At 38.2% G+C, this 23,923-nt stretch overlaps 1 protein-coding gene across 1 annotated transcript; it reads left to right on the top strand.

Annotated features, from left to right (window-relative positions):
* The first annotated feature begins 13,847 nt into the window (after positions 1-13,847).
* Positions 13,848-17,391, top strand: DDIT4L (DNA damage inducible transcript 4 like). Its single transcript, XM_007463804.1, has 3 exons — positions 13,848-13,933; positions 14,896-15,035; positions 16,901-17,391. Exons 1-3 carry the CDS (start codon positions 13,848-13,850, stop codon positions 17,389-17,391), a joined length of 717 nt encoding a protein of 238 aa, XP_007463866.1.
* The last annotated feature ends 6,532 nt before the right edge of the window (positions 17,392-23,923 follow it).

Below are 23,923 nucleotides of genomic sequence, written 5' to 3'. Positions count from 1 at the left end.
TGTGCTTACTCTGTTTTCCCTACAGCTGTCATATATTGATGTTGAGCAACTCTACTGTCTTTCCTGGCTCCTTTGGTGTAAGATGGTTGGCTAGGATTAAGAACACAGCCTCCCGTGGCCACTAGCTCATGCCTGAGTTAAAGGAGAGACTCCCAAGACCACCATGCTTCCTGCCAATTGATTATTCACATTGATATGCTCAACAGATGTCATTTACATACACAAAACCCCTCCTTACACAATGGATGCATGATAAAAATAACCCTCCTTCCTCTCCCACTCATAAAGAAGAATTGTAATGGTTATATGTAAGAAAAATTTTGAATCTGAGTTAATTTATTTTATTTAATTAAAATGTTCATAAAATGTAATACTTGAGATTTCATAACAAATCATTTGTGATATACCCTTACAATAGAATAGGGCACTTCACTGTGTCATAGCAGCATATAAAGTAATAATTCTTAATAAATTATTCTGACCCAAAGACAAGAATAAAATAAATGTATTTCAGTAAAAAAACAAACAAAAAAACTATAGACAATGAACAGTTTGTTAGGAAGCTGTAAATTCACGTAAGGAAGCTTTCCCTGATTATTTGGCTCAGGGGTGGAAAAATTCTCCTCAAGCAAAATGATTTTCCACTAAATTGTAGTCTTTGTCATGTTTAAGTCATGTCACCTGAGTCAGGACCATATTCTTCACTACACCAAGTAAGGTGAAAGAGCTCAGGTAGGAATGTAAATTGTGGGAGCAAACGGCTAACACTGAAGTGATACTCAATTTGTTCCTTTACATGGCTTGCAAGACCCTTCCTCAGAACCAGATCCTTACCTCCATCCTTCCCAATCTCACTCCTGACACCGCTTATTCTCCCACTTCCCCCACCTACAACCTCCCTCCATCAGCGTTACATACCCCAGTTATTCTTGCAACCAATCATACACAGAGTAACACTATACAAATCCTAGCTCTATCACTTACTACCTGTGTAACTTAAGGCAAGTTTCTAAACTCTCTGTGTCCCTCATTCCTCATCCTTAGCCCTAAAATTGGGAATAACACCACCCAATTCATAGGGTCATTGTAAAGATCACAAGAAATTGTTCATGTGGAACACTTAGGAAGTGCCCACTAAATATTGGTTGCTTTCAATAGTATTAATTCCTCTGCCTAGAACACTTATTCCACTCCTCATTCCCTTTCATATACTTAGTTCCTACATATCTTTCAAATATCAGTTCAAAGAGGAAATCAAATAACTGCATCCCTAACTAGGTTAATATTCCTCCTGTCTGTACTGTGTCCCTTATCAAAGGACTTCACATCACCTGCTGCTATTTCCTATGTACGGTCTGGATTCTCCCACTAAACTGTAAGCTCCATGAAAAGTTCTATATCTACGCTGCTCCCCATATTACCCCCATCCCCCATCAAGCAAAGAAAGAACAAATGAATGAAAGTGGACTGGCAAGGGAAACTCACAGCTGCTTGAATTTAAATTGTGTTTTTGGTTTGATTTTGAACATATTTATGGTTTCTTCTACATGTTTAAGTGGCTGCTCAGAGGCATCACTTGTCTTCCACCCCCCAAAAATACTATTGCTGCTGGAAGAAATAGATTTATAGCAGTTGTTTAACTCGGAACAAGTTGAAAAATTAGTTAAAATGGAAGCCACTAGAATTGTAAAAGCTTCCTTGGACTTTTTCCTCTGTAAACCTCAGCAGATAAGGCTGCTTCTATACCCCAGTATCTGGACCGTATGCTCTGTATGTAGCTTACTGCTCTAACTTCCTATTTGCTTACCAAAGTATATTTAGCTGATTTTACTTAAAAAAAAAGGAAAATATATAACATTGAATTCTTTATTTAAATTTATTATATTTAATCTGTAAAAGCTAAGTAAAATACCATTTTATTTTTACTAAAATCTCTTTGTTTCATGCTAAGGCTAGGTAAGTTCTAACTTTTCTCAAAATTTTAGTTTGTTCATTCACATTATAAGGTTATTCATGGAAATACTAACTCCACATTGTAAGTCATTATGTTTGCAATTATCTAATTCTGTTAAATACTATGTTTTTTTAATACCCATTAAGAGGTGTCTGAAGTGTTTTCCTGTTCATTGTAGGAAGTTTGCACAAACACATAGTAAGTGATTATAGGTATAATGCTCACAACTGTATGATGAATAATGAATAATGACATTCATTAAATCCTAGGGATTCATGTATTTATTCAGCCAATATTTATTAAATATCTATTAGGTGTCAGGTACCATGCTAAACAATGGGCATGTAAAGGTGAACAGCACACAGACATGGGCCTGGCCTCTTAGAAGAGAATGCTGGCATTAAAGAAATAAACCTCCAATAAATGTATAATTATAAATTATGATAAAATCTATAAAGAAGGGGCTTCCCTGGTGGCACAGTGGTTGAGAGTCCGCCTGCCGATGCAGGGGACACAGGTTCGTGCCCCGGTCTGGGAAGATTCCACATGCCGCGGAGCGGCTAGGCCCGTGAGCCATGGCCCCTGAGCCTGCGCGTCTGGAGCCTGTGCTCCGCAAAAGGAAAGGCCACAACAGTGAGAGGCCCACGTACCGCAAAAAATCTATAAAGAAAAATGACACCAATGGAGTTAATAACAGAGTTATTAACCTAATTTAGATTCAAGTGTTAGGAAATTAGGTTTAGTTAATAACCTAATTTAGATTCAAGTGTTAGGAAAGTCTTCTCCAAGGATGTGATATTTTAAATGAAACTAAAAAAGAACACCAATTCTACACAAACTCTTCCAGAAAATACAAGAGGAGAAAGCACTATATGAATCATTTAATAAGGCCAATATTATTCTGATAGTCAAACTGGACAAAGATAGTACAAGAAAGAAAAAAAGGAAACTCCAGAAAACATCCCTCATGAAATTGAAGCAAAATCTCTTAGCAAAATACTAGCAAATTGAATCCAAGAACAGGAGAACGATAATACATCATAAGGAAAGGTAAGACTGGTTCAACATTCTGAAATACATAGACATAATTCACCATATCAACAGATTAAAGCAGGAAATCATATAACCATCCCAAAAGACGTAGAAAAATATTTGACAAAATTTAACATCCATTCATGATAAAAGCTTTTAGCAAACAAGGAATAGTAGAGAATTTCCTCAGTGTGATAGAGAGCAGCTCTGAAATGTCTACAGCTAACCTCACAGTTAATAATGAAAGACTGAATACTTCCCTCTGAGAGTGAGAGGAAGGCAAGTATATCCTCTCTCACCACTCACATTCAACATCTTACCTGAGGTTCTTCTCAGTGCAATAAAGGAAAAATAAAGAAATAAAATAAAAGCATATAGATTGGAATGAATGCAATAAAACTGTCTTTATTTGCAGACAGCATAATTGCCTGTGGAGAAAATCCCAAAGAATTTATTTAAAAGTTAGTAGAACTAATAAGTAATTTCAGCAATGGTTAAAGAACAGATCAATTTTCTCATATCTCGTATTTCTGTATTTTTTATAGCATTTCTGTATTTCCATATGCTAGCAAAGAACAACTGGAACCTGAAATTTTTAAATAGCATAAAAAATGCAATAGGTATAAATCTAACAAAATATATGCAGTTTCTGTATGCTGAAAACTACAAATGTCTAAAATAAGAAATCAAAGACCTAATTAAATGGAGAGTTTATATTATGTTTATTATTGGAAAACTCAATAAAGTTGAGATACAAATTTCTCCAAATTGAGCTGGATTCAATGCATTTCTAATCAGATCCCAGAAGACAGTTTCTTTTGAAATTAATAAGCTGATTCTAAATTCATATGAAGACAGAAAGGAACTAGAAAGCCAAAATAATTTTGAAAGAGAACAAATTTAGAACACTCACACTACCTGATTTCAAGACTTCTGATATTGGTGAAAGGACAGACATATACATTAATAGAATACAATAAATACCAAAAATAAAGTGACATGTATATTGTCAATTGATTTTTCATAAAGATGCAAAGGCAAACCATTGAGAAACTGTAATTTTTCAACAAATGGCATTAGAACAATTGGACATCTAAATGCAAAAAAGTAAGAAAGAATTTCAACCCACACCTTATATCATATACAAAAAGTAGCTCAAATTAGATCATATATGTAAATGTAAAACTATAAAATTTCTAGAAGAAAACATGAGAAAAATATTTGTAATCTTGAGTTATGCAGAAATTTTTAGATATGACACAAAAAATATGACTCATAAAAATATTGACAAATTGGACATTATAATAATTTAAAACTTTTCTTCAAAACACACTGTTAAGAAAATAAAAACACAAACCTCAGACTGGTAGAAAATGTTTGCAAAACATCTATCTGATAGTGAACTTGTATCTGGAATTCAGAAAGAACTCTCAATTCTCAATAATAAGAACACTCAAGCTCTCAATAATAATAAAGAACTCTCAAGCCTGAAAAACTCCAATAAAAATACATGGGCAAAAGATTTAAATATATATTTCACCAAATAAGACATACAGATGGGGCTTCCCCGGTGGCGCAGTAGTTGAGAGTCCGCCTGCCGATGCAGGGGACACGGGTTCATGCCCCGGTCTGGGAGGATCCCACGTGCCGCGTGAGCCATGGCCACTGGGCCTGCGCGTCCGGAGCCTGTGCCCCGCGGTGGGAGAGGCCACAACAGTGAGAGGCCCGCGTATCGCAAAAAAAAAAAAAAAAGATATCCAGATGGCAAATAAGATTATGAAAAGATGTTGAACAAAATGAGTCATGGAGGAAATAAAAATTAATACCACAATGAGATACTATTACACTCCTATTAGAAGGACTAAAATTAAAAAAAAAAAGCAGAGGGATGACAGTATCACATTCTGGCAAAGATGTGGCACATATGGAATATTCATACACTGCTGGGGGCGAAATGCACAATGGAACCATTTGGGGAAACATTTTGGCAACTTCTTATAAAATTAAACAAACCATATGGCTCAGCAATTCCATTCTCTTGGTACTTATCCATCTGTGTATGAATGTATGTTCATACACAAATTGGTAAGCAAATATATACACTGGGTTTGCTCATAATCATCAAAAACTGGAAACAACCCAAATGTTCTTCACCTGGCAATTGGGTAGACAAAGTATGGTACATCTATGCTATAGGATAGTACTCAGAAATGAAAAGGAAAGAACCACCAATACAACAACTTGGATGAATCTCAAATGCATTATGCTAAGTGAAAGAAACAAGACTCAAAAGTCTACAGACTGTGTGACCCCTTTTGTATAACATGTTCGCCTAGGGCTGGGTCTAAGGGAAGAGGCTGACTACAAATATGCACAAGGTAATATTCTGTGGTGCTGTAACTGCTGTTTGTGTTGACTGTGGTGGTAATAGTAGTTACATGACAGTAAGAGCTGTTTAAAATTCAAAGAACTCTACACTAAAAAGTGTGGATCTTAATGTATTTAAAGTATACCTCAATAAACCTGGCCCCCAAAATTAACAGTTACCATTTACCGAGTACACTTTTAAGAATTTTCAAACCCTCAAAAAAAAGAATATAAACATAAACATATGTATAACCGAATCACTTTGCTGTACACCTGAAACTAACACAATATTGTAAATTAACTATACTTTAATTTAAAACAGAATTTTCAAACCCTAATTATATGCAAAGAAGCTACTAGGCTTCCTTTTTTAAGGTGAAGTGAAAAGATTTAGAATAGCATCATCCTATATTACTTAAGGTGAGCCAAGACAGCAAGCCACATACAACATTTTAAATTTTCTAGTAGCCATGTTAAAAAAATTCTAGGAAGAAGTAGGTGAAATTAATTTTAGTACTATATTTTCTTTAACCCAATATATCAAAATCTTACCATTTCAACATGTAACCAATATAATTATTAATGAGATGTTTTGCATTCTTTACATTCTATTACGTCTTTGAAATCTGATGTGTATTTTATACATCTCCCTTTGGGCTAGTCACATTTTAAAGTGCTCGATAGCAACATATGTGCAGTGGCTATCAAATTAGACAAGCAGATCTAGAACCTTCTCAAAGCTGCACTTGAACCCGTGTTCTCTTCTGTACTTAATAGTAACATCCACAGACATCTGATGTACTGAATTGTATTTAACTGAATATTCTGCTGTGAGCTGTAATAAAGTTATGACTTTGCAGTGGTTAAAAGAGGGAAATTTTATTGGATTATTTGAACATTAAAGTAAAGTTACAGGTGATTTGTAAGTTTTATGTTTAAAAAGATGTTTTTCTCTTCTCTGATGCAGATTCTCTCCTTAACAGAAATAAAGGGCCTTTGGCCTCAATAAACACAGCAATGTCCTCACATAACCAAAAAGCATCTGATTGACAATTTAATACAAATAGAGTTGTGGAAAAAAAATAATACTTTTGTTGAGTGAACTGATCAATTAGTGAAGTTATAATAATCATTGTAGATATAGCCCCAATGCTTTTTCCAGAAGTGTGAATCAGGAAAACTATGGTATACCTCTAGTTTTTCCTGAAAATTATGATTAATACTTTCCATTTACAGTTTCTCCCTTTTCAAAATTAGGATAATATCTTTCCTACCTTGAATGAGAGAAATTACAACTCCTAGCCAATAGGTTTCCAGAGCGTGTTAAAACTGTATAAAAAGGCATGCTAAATGCTTAAAATAGTTGTGAAATGAATGAACAAGTGTTGGAGAGACTATGAGGAAACAGGAATTCTCATACTTTATTGGTGGGTACCCAAACCTCTACGACCCCTGACAAGGATGATCAAGATCTTTCAAAACTATACTTTGCACATTTGTCCTTGGCTTCAGAAGTCCCTCCTCTGAGAATTTATCTTAATCTTTCCCACATTCGTCTTGCTACCTCCTAGACACTGCCAAAAAGCCAGACCTCAGTTTCTATTGCTCTGAAATCCATAGATAAGTCTCTCCTCCTCCAGCCTGGGTGAATGTCTTTTTAGTTTCTCAATACTTCCAGGAGATTCTGCTGACTCATCCTCTCCCCAGGTCAGAGACCAAGGCAGTGTAAAAGCTGTATGTGGGGCAGGTCTCCTAATTCTCTAGCTAGTGCACTCTTTATTATCCACTACGTGCAAAGTAAAATCTACATCCTGAAAAACGCAACACAGTACATGACAAATTATTTACTGCAATAGAATGTGCACTTAGATGAGCAAACTTGTATAAACCATGTGTGTTTAAAATGGCCACCTTTGACTGAGCTCTCCATATGTACAAGTTGTGTTGCCAGAAACTTAACATACGTTGTTTCATTGACTCTTCTATACTACAGGTGAGGAAGCTGAGATTCAAAGGATTTAAGTTAAATTCACGATGCCTACTTGGGGCAGAGCCAGAATTTGAAGGCTAGTCTGATTGAGTCGCAGCCTTTAGTCAAATCATTTAGGTATTCTTCTCCACTCCGTATACGGAGGTAAGCACTGTTTTGCCTTTAGCATATGGACATCTAAACCTACTTCCAAGGTAATTATGTATTGCTATAAATAATTTGCTATGTGCCATTTGTTGCTCAACTTGATACGATGCATCAGTAACGTCACACAACTGAATGCACTTCAGTGTGTATAAAGCTATATTGACATCTCCTGAAAGGCTGCTTCAGCAATTTATGATTTGGAGCCTCTATTACTATATATCACTTAATAAAATAGTTCTCAATCACAGCACAATATTTCAGAAAGCCAAGTCAATGTTTTAAAATATATTTTATGATATGATTATAGAACAAGAGATGACTACTTGCATAATTGTATTTATCCTCTCCAGTACATTCGGAAGTAATAAGACATATATCTTTCTGCACTACTCCCTTCCTTCCAAATTTTTTGTTTCCAAATACAACGTTCCACAGACCAATCATTTTAAATACATTTTGCAATGTAAGCCCATTCTTTATGTTACATTAACTGGCTTCCATTTCATCAAGGTTAAAAACAACTTACAGTTTGATAGTGTCTCAAGTTTATTAAACACGATTTTATTTTTCTATAATAGTCTTCTCAGGAAGCCAGACTGTTTTCACATAGCTTTGCATGGTTTTATGAGCCAAGCCCAAGGCCATGATGGCTGATGGGAGCTATGGAGAATCCACAGACACTTGCCCAGCTGGGAACCAACTTTCATCAAGACTAGGCCCTATATATAGTAGGAACTCAATAAATATTTTTTATTAATTGGCCCAGAAAAGGTTTTACAAATGCCTAAATGGTCTTAATGCTTTGTTTATTCTCTTTAATTAAAAGCAGGGCTTCTCATACAATATGAATCACCTAGGGATCTTTTCATTTTTTTTTTACTTTTTTAAATTAATTTTTATTGGGGTATAGTTGCTTTACAATGTTGTGTTAGTTTCTACTGTACAGCAAAATGAATCATCTATACATATACATATATCCCCTCTTTTTTAAAATTAATTTTTATTGGAGTATGGTTGCTTTACAATGTTGTGTTAGCCTTCACTGTACAACAAAATGAATCAGCCATATACACAGATATCCCCTCCCTTTTGGACTCCCCTCCCACCTAGGCTACCACAGTGCATTAGGTAGAGTTCCCTGTGCTATACAGCATGTTCCCATCAGTTTTCCATTTTATATATAGTATCAATAATGTATATATGTCAATCCCAGTCTCCCAATTCCTCCCACTCCACCCCTTTCCCCCTTGGTATCCATACATTTACTCTCTATATCTGTGTCTCTATTTCTGCTTTGCAAATAAGGTCATCTATACCATTTTTCTAGATTCCACATATATGTGTTACTCTACGATATTTGCTTTTCTCTTTCTGATTTACTTCACTCTGTATGACACCCTCTAAGTCCATCCACATCTCTACAAATGACCCAATTTCATTCCTTTTTATGGCTGAGTAATATTCCATTGTATATATGTACCACATCTTCTTTACCCATTCCTCTTTTGTTGGACACATAGGTTGCTTCCATGTCCTGGCTATTGTAAATAGTGCTGCAATGAACATTGTGGTGAATGTGTTTTTTGAATTATGGTTTTCTTATCTCCTCTTTTTTGGATTTCCTTCCTATTTTGGTCACCACAGTGCATTAAGTAGAGTTCCTGTGCTATACAGTATGTTCTCATTAGTTATCTATTTTATACATAGTATCAATAGTGTATATATGTCCATCCCAATCTCCCAATTCCTCCCACCCCCCCTTTCCCCCTTGAATCACCTAGGAATCTTTTTAAAAAGCAGATTCTGTTTCAGTTGGATTGAGGACTGAGGTTCTGCATTTCTTACAATCTCCTAAATGATGTTCATGCTACTGGTCCTTGAAACACTGTGAGTAGCAAGGCTATAAGTCCTCCTTCAGAATGTATTAGTGCTTATATCATTGTGCCACCATAGCACCCTGTAGCTCCCCTAACTTAGCTTATTAATTGTAATCTTGTATTTATTTGTCTACATTTCTTTCTAAACTACAAACTCTCTGGGTACAGGGACTCTGATGCATTTCCCACGCCTAGCAGATAATTAATATTCAATAAATACTTCTGATGTCAACTAACCAATGAATGAATGTGTACCAAAGATACACTTTTATACACACCTTGAATGCATGTAATGCTCCCCAAGCTACTTTTTCATAACACTATCACCAGGGCATTGGGATTTTTCAAAATCAGAGCAAAAATAAAATCCTTTATAATCATTCCAAAAAAAAAAAAAATCAGAGCAAAATTCACCATTATAATCACGGCTGATATTTATTGAGTACATTGTGTATTAACTCATTTAATCCCCACAAAAGCCCTTCATAAGGTAAAGTTATTACAATTCCCATTTTAAGGACAGAAATGGATTCACAGAGATATTAAGGACCTTATCAAAGTCTATACAGCTAGTTCGCGTCATCGCTGGGGTACGCACCTAGGCTCCACAGTCCACAGATCTAACTACTACCCCATAAAGATTAAAAAATGGAATCTCTCTGTGACTTTGTCAAACTTTTAAATCTTAATATGCTTGACATCTGCAGAATGGGGATCAGACCCATTCTAAAGACTACTCTGCAGAATCCCCCATCTAGTCCACACTGGGCATTCTTGGATTTAATTCTCTCCACCCCACAAATTTATGTCATGAAGCAAACTGTAATTTTTCTGGGACACAAGTGTGAATGACAAAAGCTGTGCAAAGCTCATCCCCCAGAATAAGACACCAGGCTGCCACAGGAAGGGGGAACAATGAAGGAGCAGCACCTATATAAACACATAGCTTTATTTTCCTCTTATCTTCCTGCACATAAGAATTCCAGAGAAACGGTATGTCATTATGGTATTCTCAGATTTGGAGCTTGCAAAATGTATCCCTAGAAAACTGTTAAGGGCCTACTCCACGTTCTTGGCTGACATTCTCTTATGCAGGCACCTGAATTAGAAACCTTTGCATAATTAAGGAAAAGCAGACTGTGTGCATTTAAACTTATCAGCTTTCTTTATTTAAAAGGAGATAATACATAGCATTGTTTAGAAAGAGAAAACATCACACAACTATTTTAAGAGATAAGTCACTATGGTAACCATTTCTCTGCTTGAATTTAGAGAGGCAATGCCTTCTGCTACTGGAAAATTCTCTCAGTCTTTAGCCAGCAGCAGATATTACATACTATTTTATGCTGGACATTTTTTGGTCTTACACTAAATAAGTCTCCACGTTCTTTATGTAATGGAAAATCCCTTAACATTCCATAGAATAACTCGTACTGCATACTTAATGACCAAATGGAAATTTTATTGGGTGGAACATCTTCAAAGACAAATCAAAATAATGATGAAGTATCTCAGCCAGAATGTCATACCTATCTTGACACAACTGGGTGGTTCTACAGTCAATGATTTTAAATGTCTGTAAATTTTACTTTTTTCCAGAAAACCATTTTCTAGATTAATAAAGATTAACCAAGATAACTTTTTACCCACATTATTTTCTTACATATAATTGGGAGCTCTCCTTCCTGCTCCCAACACACGTATGCATATTCTAATAAAAACGTCTTTCCTAACCAGTGGCAAATATTTTCCAGATTTCCTGCAAACAGGAAAGACCATAAATTGTGTTCTACTCTAGCAATACTTCTCTAACTCCATTTAGCCCCTCTAGCTTTCACTGAACCAGAAAACTACAATATCAGGACAACTATCACTCATTAAGTACTTGCTAGGTACCAGGCCCTGTTCTAAGACTCACATGAGTATTAGATTTACAAATTTAGCACAACCAAGGAAAGCCAAAGACAGTGTGCACTCAAAGATCTCAGATTTGTTTATTAAAAAAGAGATAATATTTAGCATTGATTATAAGGGTTTCTCTTTTAATCCTCACAACAACCCTATAAGCTTGCTAAGGGACCTTGGATATTGTACAGATCAACTTCCACATCCTGTAAATCCTCCCTGAATCCACTGTACAGATTAAGAAACCCAGTCATTTTTTCCTCTGGTGTCATAGTTTATGAAATGAAATAAGCAATGCACTGAATGTAAATGTATTAATAAGAGCTCAGGAACAATAGCACGTACTGGATAAAGAGAGAAAAATGGCTGGCAAAACATGTAATAAATATTCAACACTCTAAATCACAAATGCAGAAGACACAAGTATTTCTTATAACAGTATACCAAAGCATCATATTGTCTTTTGTTTTTTGCAAAATCCCTGGTATTCTGAATTTGCACTTATGTAAGCAATGATATTATAAACACTATATTTATACATGAGGGAGCATGGAACTTATTTGTGTATACATCAGATGAACATACTGTTGCCACTTGTTACTGCTATTCCCCTTTTTTGCAGGAAGGTGGATGAGTAAATCATAGTAATAGAAAAGCAAGCATGCTTAAGTTAAAGTCCTTGCTCATGGTTTTGGTAGCTTGTTATAGTACATTGGTGTATGAAAGGCAATAAAATTATTTAATCAATTAGATTTTCTCTTCATATACAACTATTATTTCCAGTAAGCAGCCTTACAAACTGTCTTTACAGTATTAATTAGAGAGGATAATTAGAGGGGTACAGCCATGAAACATACTTCATCACTGCACCTGATAAACACCTGGGGTACACCAATGTGATGAACTTTTGGTTACAAATAATTAACTGTATCCACAACATTAAAAACTCTGATAGACTAAGTGTGTCATCTTTTGACAAGACTATTATGGCACTTAGTTTTTCCTAATTCTGTCCTATAGTTCCTTTTGAAAAATCAGCTCTGTTTATTTAACCCTGCAAAGATGCAAACCAATGATAGAAAGGATTTTTTTACCCTTTTAAGAAGATAAAAAAGGACAATCTCCACTAATTATCCCAGGTACATTTTCTATATCAGTCATTACTTATGCCCTGTAATTCCTCAGAGCAAGGCCCATTCAGTCAAAAAGAATGATATTATTCGAAGTCTTTCATAATAAGTAAATTACTTTCTGCAGTAAAATCCCCGAGGGCTTTGCAAAACTTCAGTTACTCAGGTGAGCCGAGAGAAACTGCTACTTTCTAGAAGTTACAATAATCTTTCTGGCCCTTTGGTTTACTTAGTTTATGAGTTATGCCTAAATACCCTAAGGAAATTGAGATGGGTAATTCCTTCACTGGTATAGGTTCAGATCACTTACTATATTAATCCTAATAACTCTCCTTGGATGCAGGTAAGAGGCAGCCTCACTAGCACTGCCACCCAAATAAGGAGGCTCTGTGGCCTGCCCCCCACCCCCAGCTGCCAGGCAGCTGCCATACCCGACTGACCATCCATTGGTCCTGAACACATTTGCCACTGGAATTGCTTTTTAATTGGCTTAAAAGGGCTTATTTCCCCCTTTTCTATTGTTGAAGTAGAGGTGGAAATCTGCTTTCAAAGACCAGCCTATCACATCTCCTTCTTTGGCTCCCCTGACCTTCAGGCAGTGCAGCTGCCTGAGTTGAGTTAAAAATGGACTGTCAAGCTGCTTTTAATTTCTGCTGCTCTGCCTCCCAGTGTCCTCCCACTGATCTGTTTATCACAGCTTCCTTACCCCTTCTGTTGTTGTTTTTCTTACTAAGAGTTTTTAGCCTGGACAGCTGAAACTGCTTCTCGAGGCCCTAACCTACAGATCCTTGTACACAGAATCCTAAAGGATTGGGAACCAGCCCTAGAAGCCCCTACTTGTAGAAATTCTTCTCCCTCCAGGCATCCCCTTCCTCTCCTCTGCTGACCCACCACCGTCTTTGGGGAAAGCTCACTCTGACCAGATCATCTCTACTGGCACACCAAAGCGGGAACAGGGTGGCTTAGGCACATTGGACGAACACATAATGTTTGGCTTCTTGCCAAACAAGGGTTGGGCGAGCCTGTTGACCCTGAGCCGCTCTTCTGTCCCTCTGTGGGCTCAGGTTCAGGACTGCGCATCAAGCTTCACAGGGATTACAGGACATAAAACACTGTACTTGTATCTTCATTGCCCCGAGCCCCTTCAAGATCGCCCAAGACCAAGTTCCTCCCGCTAACTGGGCTTGCCAGGAACTGCTGCCTTTGCGAATGACAACTGCTCCCAGAGCCCGGGAGGGTGGTGGAAGCGGCTAAAATCCCACTAATGTTTTTGTTTAGTTTCTTGGCAAACTCCCCTTCATTCAAGCTGCCGGCGCTCTGGAGCCAGGTCTAATTAGAAGAGTACCAGGCTCACCCTTTCTCGCGGTGAAAACGCATTAGTCATAGATGAAGCAGTACGAAGGGTGCTGGGGGTGCAGTGAAGACCCGAGGCTGGAGAGCCTCGGATGCGGGAAGGCAAGCTAGAGCTGACCGCGTGCGGGAGAGAAGAATACAGAGACCCTGGGACAGGACGCGGAGTAGAGTTGACTCGGTGAGAGGCCAGAGCTAAGCGCAGAAATGATGCCCATTGAACATCTACACAGATTTAAGCAAAGTGGTCAGTCTGACAGAGCAAAGCCTCAGGTCACGGTAATAGACAAAAGGCCGAAAGCTTCCCGCTGCCCGGGACACAAAGTCAACAAGGGCATCAGGAGTGTGAGTGTGTGCGCGCACGCTAGGGGAGGGGTCGCACCAAAGAATCCTGGTTGGTGGCGGAGGGGAGCGGTCAGTTTTGGGCGAGTCGTGCACCCGGAATTGCACTCACGGGGACCCGCAGCCCACCCAGGAAACAGCAGGTGTCAACCCTACCGCAAACTTAGCCTAAACTCCCTGCGGCTAGCCTAGGGCTGCTGGAACTATCGGGGCTGGGTTGCAACCGGACCCTGGAGAGGCGGGGCCCGGGGCCGGGGCGGGGCGGTGCAGGTGGGCGGGCCGGGGCAGGGTGAGGAGGCTGGGCCTATAAAACGCCCGCCGCCCCAAAGGCGAGGCAGCTTAGTGGAGCTGGGGCGGGGTGGGCTGGGGGCGAGCGGGGTGCCGATTGCCGCTTGGGTCCGCAGGTCCCTAAGTTCCCCGAGGGAGGGGCCTCCTGAAGACGGTGCCTGCCTCGGTTTACCCGCAGCTTTTTGGCCAGCTAGCGCGTCGGCCCCGGCGAACTCCCAGCAAGTGAGCCTGGGTGGGAGGAGCGGGGCCTGGGGGCTCCGGTGCTCCGGGCACAGGGGTGAGCTCCGCGGGGCAAGCCGGCTCCAAGTTTTGCTAACTTTGAATTAGTTTCAGGTTGTGACTGTAGGCGTCTCCGCTCCCGGAGTTTTGTAAACCTGAGTTGCAAAGGCCGGTTCCTCCCCTTTGGAAAAGGAATACTTCGGCTTGTTCGCTCCGGGGACTCTGGGCATTGTAGGAGCCTCTGCACGTCTTGCTTGCTTTTGCAAATCTGTCCTTCTTGCCTCCTCTTTCTAGCGACCCGGAAAGGCCGTTCCGCCCCGCGAGGGAAACAGAGCCGTTGACCATGGTTGCAACGGGCAGTTTGAGCAGTAAGAACCCGGCTAGCATTTCGGAGTTGCTGGACCGTGGCTTCCACCCGGGGAACCTACTAAATGGTGAGTTTCTCAACCGCCTACCTCTCTTCCCTCCAAAGGTCGCAGCCCTTGGATAGATGGGATTGGCGGGCGTGCAGTGTCGACCCCCTCCTTGAATGTTGGAGGTGCCACAAAATCCATCTGAGAGACTCCTTTCCAAACTTTTAGCATCTTCTGTAAATGATGGTGAGAAACAAAAGAAGCAAAAGATAAAATCCCAAGGGCTGCATCCATCTAGTCTGCGGCTAATAGACTCTTTGGGGTTAAAAAGTGTACAGGTCCCTACCCTACATGGCTGTGAAGTTATGGTGAATTTTAAGTGTACAATTATGTGTGTTTTAACAAATGTATTCACCTGTGTAACCACTACCATCACCTTCTGCCCCCAAAGTCCCATGTACCCCTTTGCCATCAATTCCCCACTCTACCTCTCCCGTCCCCAGGGAAACACTGATCTGCTTTTTGTCCCTATAGATTACTTTCACCTCTAGGGTTGCATGCAGATGGAGCATGTAATATGTACTCTTTTGTATCTGGTTCCTTTCCCACAGCCTAATGATTTTGAGATCCATGCTGTTGCTTCTAGCAGTATGTGTTCCTTTTTGTTTCTGAGTAGTATTCTATTTGTGGATATACCCATTATTTCATTTTTTAAGGCCAAAAGGAAAACTTTAAAAGAGCAGTGATGCTGGACATATTGTCATTTGCAATTTTAAACAGGAGTTTCTAAAGTAACACACTGCTCTGCCACTCAGGAGTTGTAGTCATACACCAATTGCTTAAGATCTTTGGGCCTTCCTCGTTTAGAAGGCAAAGTGGTTGATGATCTAATTTTATAGGCCAGAGCTCTAAAATTCTCTATTTTCAACATAGATAAAATATGGAGCCTTATAATTTGGAGTGCATTTGTTTCAATTAGTTTAAAAAAAAAGCAATGATCTAAGTTTATACGTGATGTGGAGAGAGGAAAATGCAGTAGCCAATGAAGTGCAGTAGGCTTAGGGTGGGGAGCCCACAGGGCATCTGCCTGTGCCTGCTTAGTTGACTGTGTGTGGTGAGGCATCCTGCCAAGTGGTAGGATTAATTTGGAACGTAGGTGACCAAATGCAGAGCTATCTCCTTTCCTTTGAGCAAATCTAATTTTGTTTTCCTAGGACTATTTTGTTTTGTTTGGCTACAAAAAACTACCCAGCCAGTTATAAATATCCCTGTGAACCTCAGAGGTCTTCTCTTTGAGCAATTTTTAATCGAAGAGGTTGAAGCTAAAATTGGGATCTACAGGTTATTCCAGTAAAGACTTACAAAGAAAACACAAATTTAATTGATGTTTAATATAACTCATCAAAGTTCATTTTAAGTTCATCACTAAAGGACAACAGCAAAAACTCTGTTTTTTACAATAATAAATGAATGTATTCTTAGAGTTAGGTAATAATCCTTAGTCAAGAAAAATTATTAACATTTTCATTCCAGAACTAATGCATAGTCTCTGTAAAAGAAAATTAGAAAACCCCCATAAGCAAATCAGGGAGCAAGAAAGAAAAGAAAATCACTAGTGTTCTAAGATAACCATAAATAGATTTGTGATGCGTAGTCAGATTTTGTGTGTGTGTGTACACATATAAATTTTTTAAAAAATGTTTATAGCCTACCCACCTTATTTATCAAAACCTTTATTTCATAGGTGAACTTTCAGTCTCAGGTTAAATGATTTGCTTTATTACCCAGCGAGTTAACAGCAGAGTGAGATCAGCTGACTTCCAAACAAATATTAGAACAAGTAGCTGTAACAGATAGAAGAAATAAACAATGTTGCTATATCTCAGTGTGTTTTTTTCTGCTCCTGGATTTTTCTTTTTTTAATCTTAAACTTCCATTTTCCACAGATTTTGACTACTGGGATTATGTTGTTCCTGAACCCAACCTCAACGAGGTGATATTTGAGGAGACGACTTGCCAGAGCTTGGTTAAAATGCTGGAGAACTGTCTGTCCAAATCAAAGCACACCAAACTCGGTTGCTCGAAAGTCCTTGTTCCTGAGAAACTGACCCAGAGGATTGCTCAAGACGTCCTGCGGCTTTCCTCCACCGAGCCCTGCGGCCTGCGGGGCTGCGTTATGCACGTGAACTTGGAAATTGAAAATGTATGTAAAAAGCTGGATAGGATTGTGTGTGATTCTAGCGTGGTGCCCACCTTTGAGCTTACCCTGGTGTTTAAGCAGGAGAACTGCTCATGGACGAGCTTCAGGGATTTTTTCTTTAGTCGAGGTCGCTTCTCTTCTGGCCTCAGGCGAACTCTGATCCTGAGCTCAGGATTCCGACTTGTTAAGAAAAAGCTTTACTCCTTGATTGGTACAACAGTCATTGAAGAGTGCTGAAAGGGAGGCACTGGAAAGGGTCCTTTTTATGACTGGGTAATAGAACTTCGCAGCGCTCCAATAAAGTCATTGTAGTTTGCCGTGCCTGCTCTTGGTAGGAAACCCCAAACTCAGTTCATCTTCTTTCTATTTCATATTCACGGCCACCCCAACTTAAGGGCTTATCTGGGGACTTTTGAAAAATGACCCACAAGAGAGTACATTGTCTACATTTATCACAGTTTTTACAAAATGGAATGGAATGGAATAAGGAAAAAAAAAAGAAGCAATCCACTTTAGTTTTTTATTTGACTCCACAAGTTTTCCAGGTAGTCTTGTTACTAGACTGTATAAACCCACTTTGCCTTGTCTGATTTTCATATGGCTTTTTTTCTGTAAGTTTTCAGAGTGATCCTTTCAATCACAGAATCTTAACTGAATGATGCTTAGCCCATCAAAACTTGCAAAAGCTCATACCACCCATTTCCTGCCCCTACTCACATGTTCTTATACAGGAGGATAGAATTAAGTAGGTGAGCTTAATTAAAACTTAACCCCACGCAAATGTGAATAAGGAATGTCACAGTAAGAACAGAGTTACATACTTCTCTGTCTCTCTGCGTCCTCTCCGCTCTTCTGTTTCAAAGAGGTGGCAAAAGCTTGAGCTACCATTTCAGTAACGACAGTATTCTTTTAAATAACTTTATGGTACACTATAAGCTCAGTTTTTCTAGTGCTTAAGTATTGAATTTTACCTTTAAACTAGAAAAATGGAAAATGCTGATTTTTTTGCATGAAGTTGATTACTTTTCCATTGAGTGAATGGTGAATGTGTATAAGGACAGGAAGTGAGTTCCAGTTCCTTTCTCATTCACTTGATAATCTAGCTTCTTTTTGCTTTTACACTTGATCTCAGATGGACCATCTCATCATGTCAGTGTCATCTCATCCTTGGCCTCTCCTGAAAGCTAAAGGAACTCGCCTTAACCTGAATCTTCAAAGGAGATAGCTGCACACTACCACTTTTAATTATTAAGATGGGTCTATTTACAAAGTCTCCTTTGACCATGGGTATCTGGTTTATAGTACAGACTAGAGAATGAAAGTCATGATCTAGATAACCAGTGCACACATCCAGCTTTCTTCATCCTTGGATACCTACCTGTCCCTAGGGAACAATAAAGGCCTTATTTTTCTCTTGTTCCAACTAGCTAGATCTTTATCTTTTTTTATGTTAATGAGAGAACATAGCCAACACATTATAATGTTCATCCAGGAAGACCTTCACATCCTTGCTGTAGGTCCTGGATAAGGAGCTTATTCAGGTCTCCTTAGCACCACTTTACATACCTGAGGCCAGGGTTGTAGAGACCATGGCTTCATCCTGGTGTAATTCAAAAGCAGGTGTGATCCTATTCCCATAAATGCCCTAAAATTTCACTATTCAAATCAGTAAGTGTTCTAACAAATTGAACTCTTCAAATGCTTGGAAAGATACCACAAAGCCAATCTTACAGGACTGGGCCAGGATAAGTCGAGCTTGTTTTGCATGTCTATTATTGTCCAGGGCTCTGAAGGTCACTGTAATTCTGTGGCTGTCGAGTCTCTGGCATGATGTAAAACTGTTGTCCTTTTTCTACTAACAGTTGTCTTTGACTGTCTTGTCTTTTACACTCACAAAATAGTGGTGACTTATAGAGACTCTTAAGTTAATATTCCTGTTAAAGGAAATTAAAGTTTGTCTATTTTTGACAATAAAGCATCATATATTTTTAAGTTTCTTGTCCTCTTTGTCTTTTCTGAGTTTATGCAATGATCACCCTAAAATATATTTGACAATATTTGAGGGAAGGTGACAGAACAATTATCTCCTTTTTGACAAAGGCTATTTGTACCCTTCATTATACTATTCCAGTTGTATACTGCATGTGCTTATGTATCAATAAAGAGTCATTTGCTTCATAATTTTTCAAATACAATAATATTTTTCACTGGAAGACAATAATTTGAGCTCCTTTAGCAACTGCCTTTGAAAAAAATACTCATTGTGTAAAGGCTTTTTCTGTAGTTTTCCTAATGGCCAAATGCAAATATATCAGATTGTAAGATCAGTATTCATTTTAATTTTTACCAGAATATTCTATTAGAGCAACATATCTTTATAATTCCACAATCATTCATCAATTTGAATTTTTAACCTTGTCCACCTATCTTTTCTGTCTCCTCAAATTTGTCATTAGCTCAGATTTCTCACACTACCTAACCCACATTTAATAAAACTTGCTACGTCTAGGCACTGTTCTAGGTGCTTTACATAAACCATCTTGTGTACTCCTCATAACAGCCCTATGGAATGAGACCACTGGCATCTCCATTTTATGGATAAATGATCAGACTCAGAGAGGTTAAGTAACTTGCCCAAAGTCACCAAGTTATGCAGGAGATACGGAGTATAAAACAGCCAACTCCAGGAGCTGTGCTCACTATGCTTTCTCCAAATGCATGAAGGCAACACAGACATCTTACCCACATCACCAAAGGACTGTAAAAATGACGTCAAACATTTGCCCTTAAATTCAAAGAAAAAATTCTTAATGTGATTTCTTTCCAGGTAGAAAAAAAGTAGGCAACTATTGACAGTATTCACCATTCACTGGAGCAGAGCTGTGCTTAGAATTTAAAAAGTTTCCAAATATTTAAAAAATATGCATTTCAATCCTGGCACCTTCACACCTATCTTTTGTAGTTGACCTAGTTACTTTCTCATGTACCTTCAAAAAAAGGTGTGATCTCTCCCTTATCTATTTCAATGGGGAATAAACTGTTAGCTAGAGTGTGTGATGGCCTCCTGAAAGATGAGATGTCTTATTTTCCTCTTATTAATAGAAAGATAGTATAATTTTATGGAAATGGATTCAATATCCTGATTCTATTTTGCCAGTGATGTAATCTATATCCTCATGGAGTCAGCATCATGTCGCACTATTCACAGTTTTCCCATGTGCATACCGGAAGGATGTACAAAGTATAAAAATCTTAAGTCTATTGCACTCAGGTCTCAATTACCTATATTGGTTTAAACAAGTGATGAGAATAAAAACAAAAGTCCAAGGCACGTCGGTGGCAGATGAGGAGGGACAGATACACGGTGACAAGCTGGGAGGAGAATCATGCAGATTTTCAGAACCCCGGACTCCTGCCTAGACTCTGCCATTGACAATAGACTCGCAATACTCCACTGGGTCCTCCACACCTGCCACAGGCAAGAGATGAGAGAGACTGTGAAGGATCTCATGGGAAACTTGGGGGCTAGTTGTGGAAGTGACGTACATAACTTCTGTCTACATCCCCTGTAGAACTCAGTCACATGGTCGCATTCAATTGTAAGAGGGGCTGGGAAATATGGTAGCACAGTGTGCCCAGAAGTAAATGGGCTTGATGAACTGAAAACATAGTTTCTGCTACACAGGGAGTGACAAGTTATTCTATAAAACGATAGAGAGCCCAGACACAGGCCTATACATATGTAAACGGAAAGTTGATTTATAGCAGAGTTGGCACTTTAGAGCAATGAGCAAATAAATGATGTCGGGGACTTCCCTGGTGGTGCAGTGGTTAAGAATTCACCTGCCAATGCAGGGGATATGGGTTCTATCCCTGGTCCAGGAAGATCCCACATGCTGCAGAGCAACTAAGCCCATGTGCCACAACTACTGAGTCTGCGGTCTAGAGCACATGAGCCACAACTACTGAGTCCACGTGCCACAGCTACTGAAGCCTGCATGCCTAGAGCTCGTGCTCCACAGCAAGAGAAGCCACCGCAATGAGAAGCCCGTGTACCGCAAAGAAGAGTAGCTCCCGCTCGCCACAACTAGAGAAAGCCAGCGCAGCAACCCAATGCAGCCAAAAAATAAATAAATAATAAATAAATAAATGATGGTGTTTTCAAATAATTGGAGCTATAATAATTATCTACATAAAAAATGAAATTGAATGCATACAATTCCAGATTGATTAAAGAAATGTGAAAGGGAAAGTTTTAGCTGACAATATAATTTTTATGATTTTGAAGTAGAAAACTTTCTTAAGATACAAAGAAATCACTCAAACTTTTTGTCTATCACATAACACTATAAAGAATAAAAATACAACTCATGAACTGAAAGTATCTTCTATACATATAACTGAAAAACAGTTAGTAACCAGAATATGTTAAGAATTATTTCAAAGCAATTAGAAAAACACAAACTACTCAAAGGAAAAAAAATGGGCAAAAGCTTGAATAGGCACCCTACAGAAAAGGAAACCCTTATGGTGATAAACATATGAAAAAAGATGCTCAGTCTATTTATTAACCAGGGAAATCCAAATTAAAAGCACAATGAGAAACCAGTGTATACACATCCACATGGGTTTAAGAAAAGGAAGGTGGGAGTGTTAAAATCTGAAAATTCCAAATCCTGGTGAGGATACAGGAAAAAAAGAATTATTCCAACATGCCGATATGTGTATCTATGCAGCCTGGCATTATTTTGTAAAGTTGAAGATAAGCATATTTTATGAAATTAGACCAGTGTTCTTTAAACTTTTTTCCTTGTTGCACATCTAAGAGAATTTTGTACAAGTACACCCTCTGCCATATTTTTTAAATTGCCATCCAAAATTTTCAGCCTAAGTTTAAAAAGTTGAAAATAATATCTGTTCAGTATGTGGTGAATATGATCTTTTTAAATGAAATGATTACATCATCTCGTTAAATGTTTCCAATGGAATGTAAGTAGCACAGTAATTTAAAACTCACCAACAACTACTTAGAAAATGCTAAATTAGGTACATCAACAGAATAAAATTTTTCAGTGTTACTTTTTCTTTTTTCCTGTATCTTCTTAAAGTCTACTTTTTAAACTGAATTTTACCTTCATATATTTTAGACTTAAAAGTCTTTTATTAATATTTCTTCTCATAGTAAAAACAAGATTGTAAATTTAAATGACAATTTTTTAAACTTCCTGTGATCATGTCTTTAATTGTTAATTTTTTGAGTTAAACTTATAAATAGTACACAATAATCAAAGCAGCATTAAATATATTTTTGAATTATCTAAATACTAATAAGCAAAAAATAATCTCTCTCAGTGAAATAATTTTTTTTTACCTCGAACTTGGAATTTTTATTGTTTTGGTGCTGAGTCTTTTATTATAAACATTTTCCTTGTTAGAATGAATGATCATTGTATAATGACCATTTTTGATGACTAAGTAATATTCCATCTAGTTGAGTTACCATAATTAGCCTAATCGTTCCCTATTGTTGGATTTCTAGATATATATATTACATCTTTCTTATCCATTCATCTGTTGATGGACACTTAGGTTGCTTTCATGTCTTGGCTATTGTAAATAATGCTGCTATGAACACTGGGGTGCATGTACCTTGTATCTTTTTGAATCAATGCTTTTGTTTTGTTTGGATATGTACCCAGAAGTGGAACTACTAGGTCATATGGTAGTTTTAAGTTTTTTGAGAAACTTCCATACTGTTTTCCACAGTGGATACACCAATTTACATTCCCACCAACGGTGCACGAAGTGGGAACACTTGTTACCGCATCCTCACCAACATTCGTTATTTGTGTTCTTTTTGAAGATGGCCATTCTGACAGGTGTGAGGTGGTATCCCATTGTGGTTTTGATTTACAAGTGAAATGATTCTTTTAAAGTCGTGAATTAATTTATAGGTATTGTTTTTGCTAGGATTAGAGGATTAAGTATCATTTCTTATATTTTGTCTCTATAAATGTAAGCTCTGAGAAAATGTATTAGTATCAATAAGTAGATGGGAACACAGAAAATTTGCCTATTACTAAACCAAATTGTAATCAATATTTGAGCTACTTATGCTGAGGTACAGGGCATCAGGACTTCAACATATGGATTTGGGGGGTACACAATTTCACTCGTAATGGCAGATGTTCAAATAATGAGCTTTCTCAACACTATCCTAGAGCAATAGTTCAAACACTCCTGTTGTTTGGTACCCTAGAGGTTATTATACCCCTGAATAAAGCATTATAGTAAGATGGGCCAATAGTGAAAGGCATGTCCTTCGTGAAGTGAGGGAAAAGGACTGTTACAGGGGAAGTGAGCTAGTTAGACCTGCATTTCAGGTAAGTTCTCAGGGAGATCAATTTTAGGAAAGAGTATACATAGAAGCAAAGGGTTTGGAAATTGGCCCCCCTAAAACTGTGTGCTGCACATACCTCAGGGAAAACATTTGTTTACCCCTGTACTAATTTCCCAGTTTTAAGACTACTGCCTTGGATTCTTGCACCCATGTGCCAGGAGACTGACAGTTCAGCATCACACTGTTTAGAAGACTGGTGTGGAAACAACACAAATGTCCATCAGCTGTAGAATGGATAAATGAATTGTGCTATAGTCATAAATGGAATGCTAAACAACAATGAAAATGAATGGAATCTAAATTATAAAAGACCTGGATGGGGCTTCCCTGGTGGCGCAGTTGTTGAGAGTCCGCCTGCCGATGCAGGGG

Source organism: Lipotes vexillifer, unplaced genomic scaffold, assembly GCF_000442215.2.
Source record: "Lipotes vexillifer unplaced genomic scaffold, Lipotes_vexillifer_v1.1 scaffold49, whole genome shotgun sequence".
NCBI lineage: Eukaryota > Metazoa > Chordata > Mammalia > Artiodactyla > Lipotidae > Lipotes > Lipotes vexillifer.
Note: the sequence above shows the minus strand (reverse complement) of the source record. Positions and strands in the feature narration are given on the sequence as shown.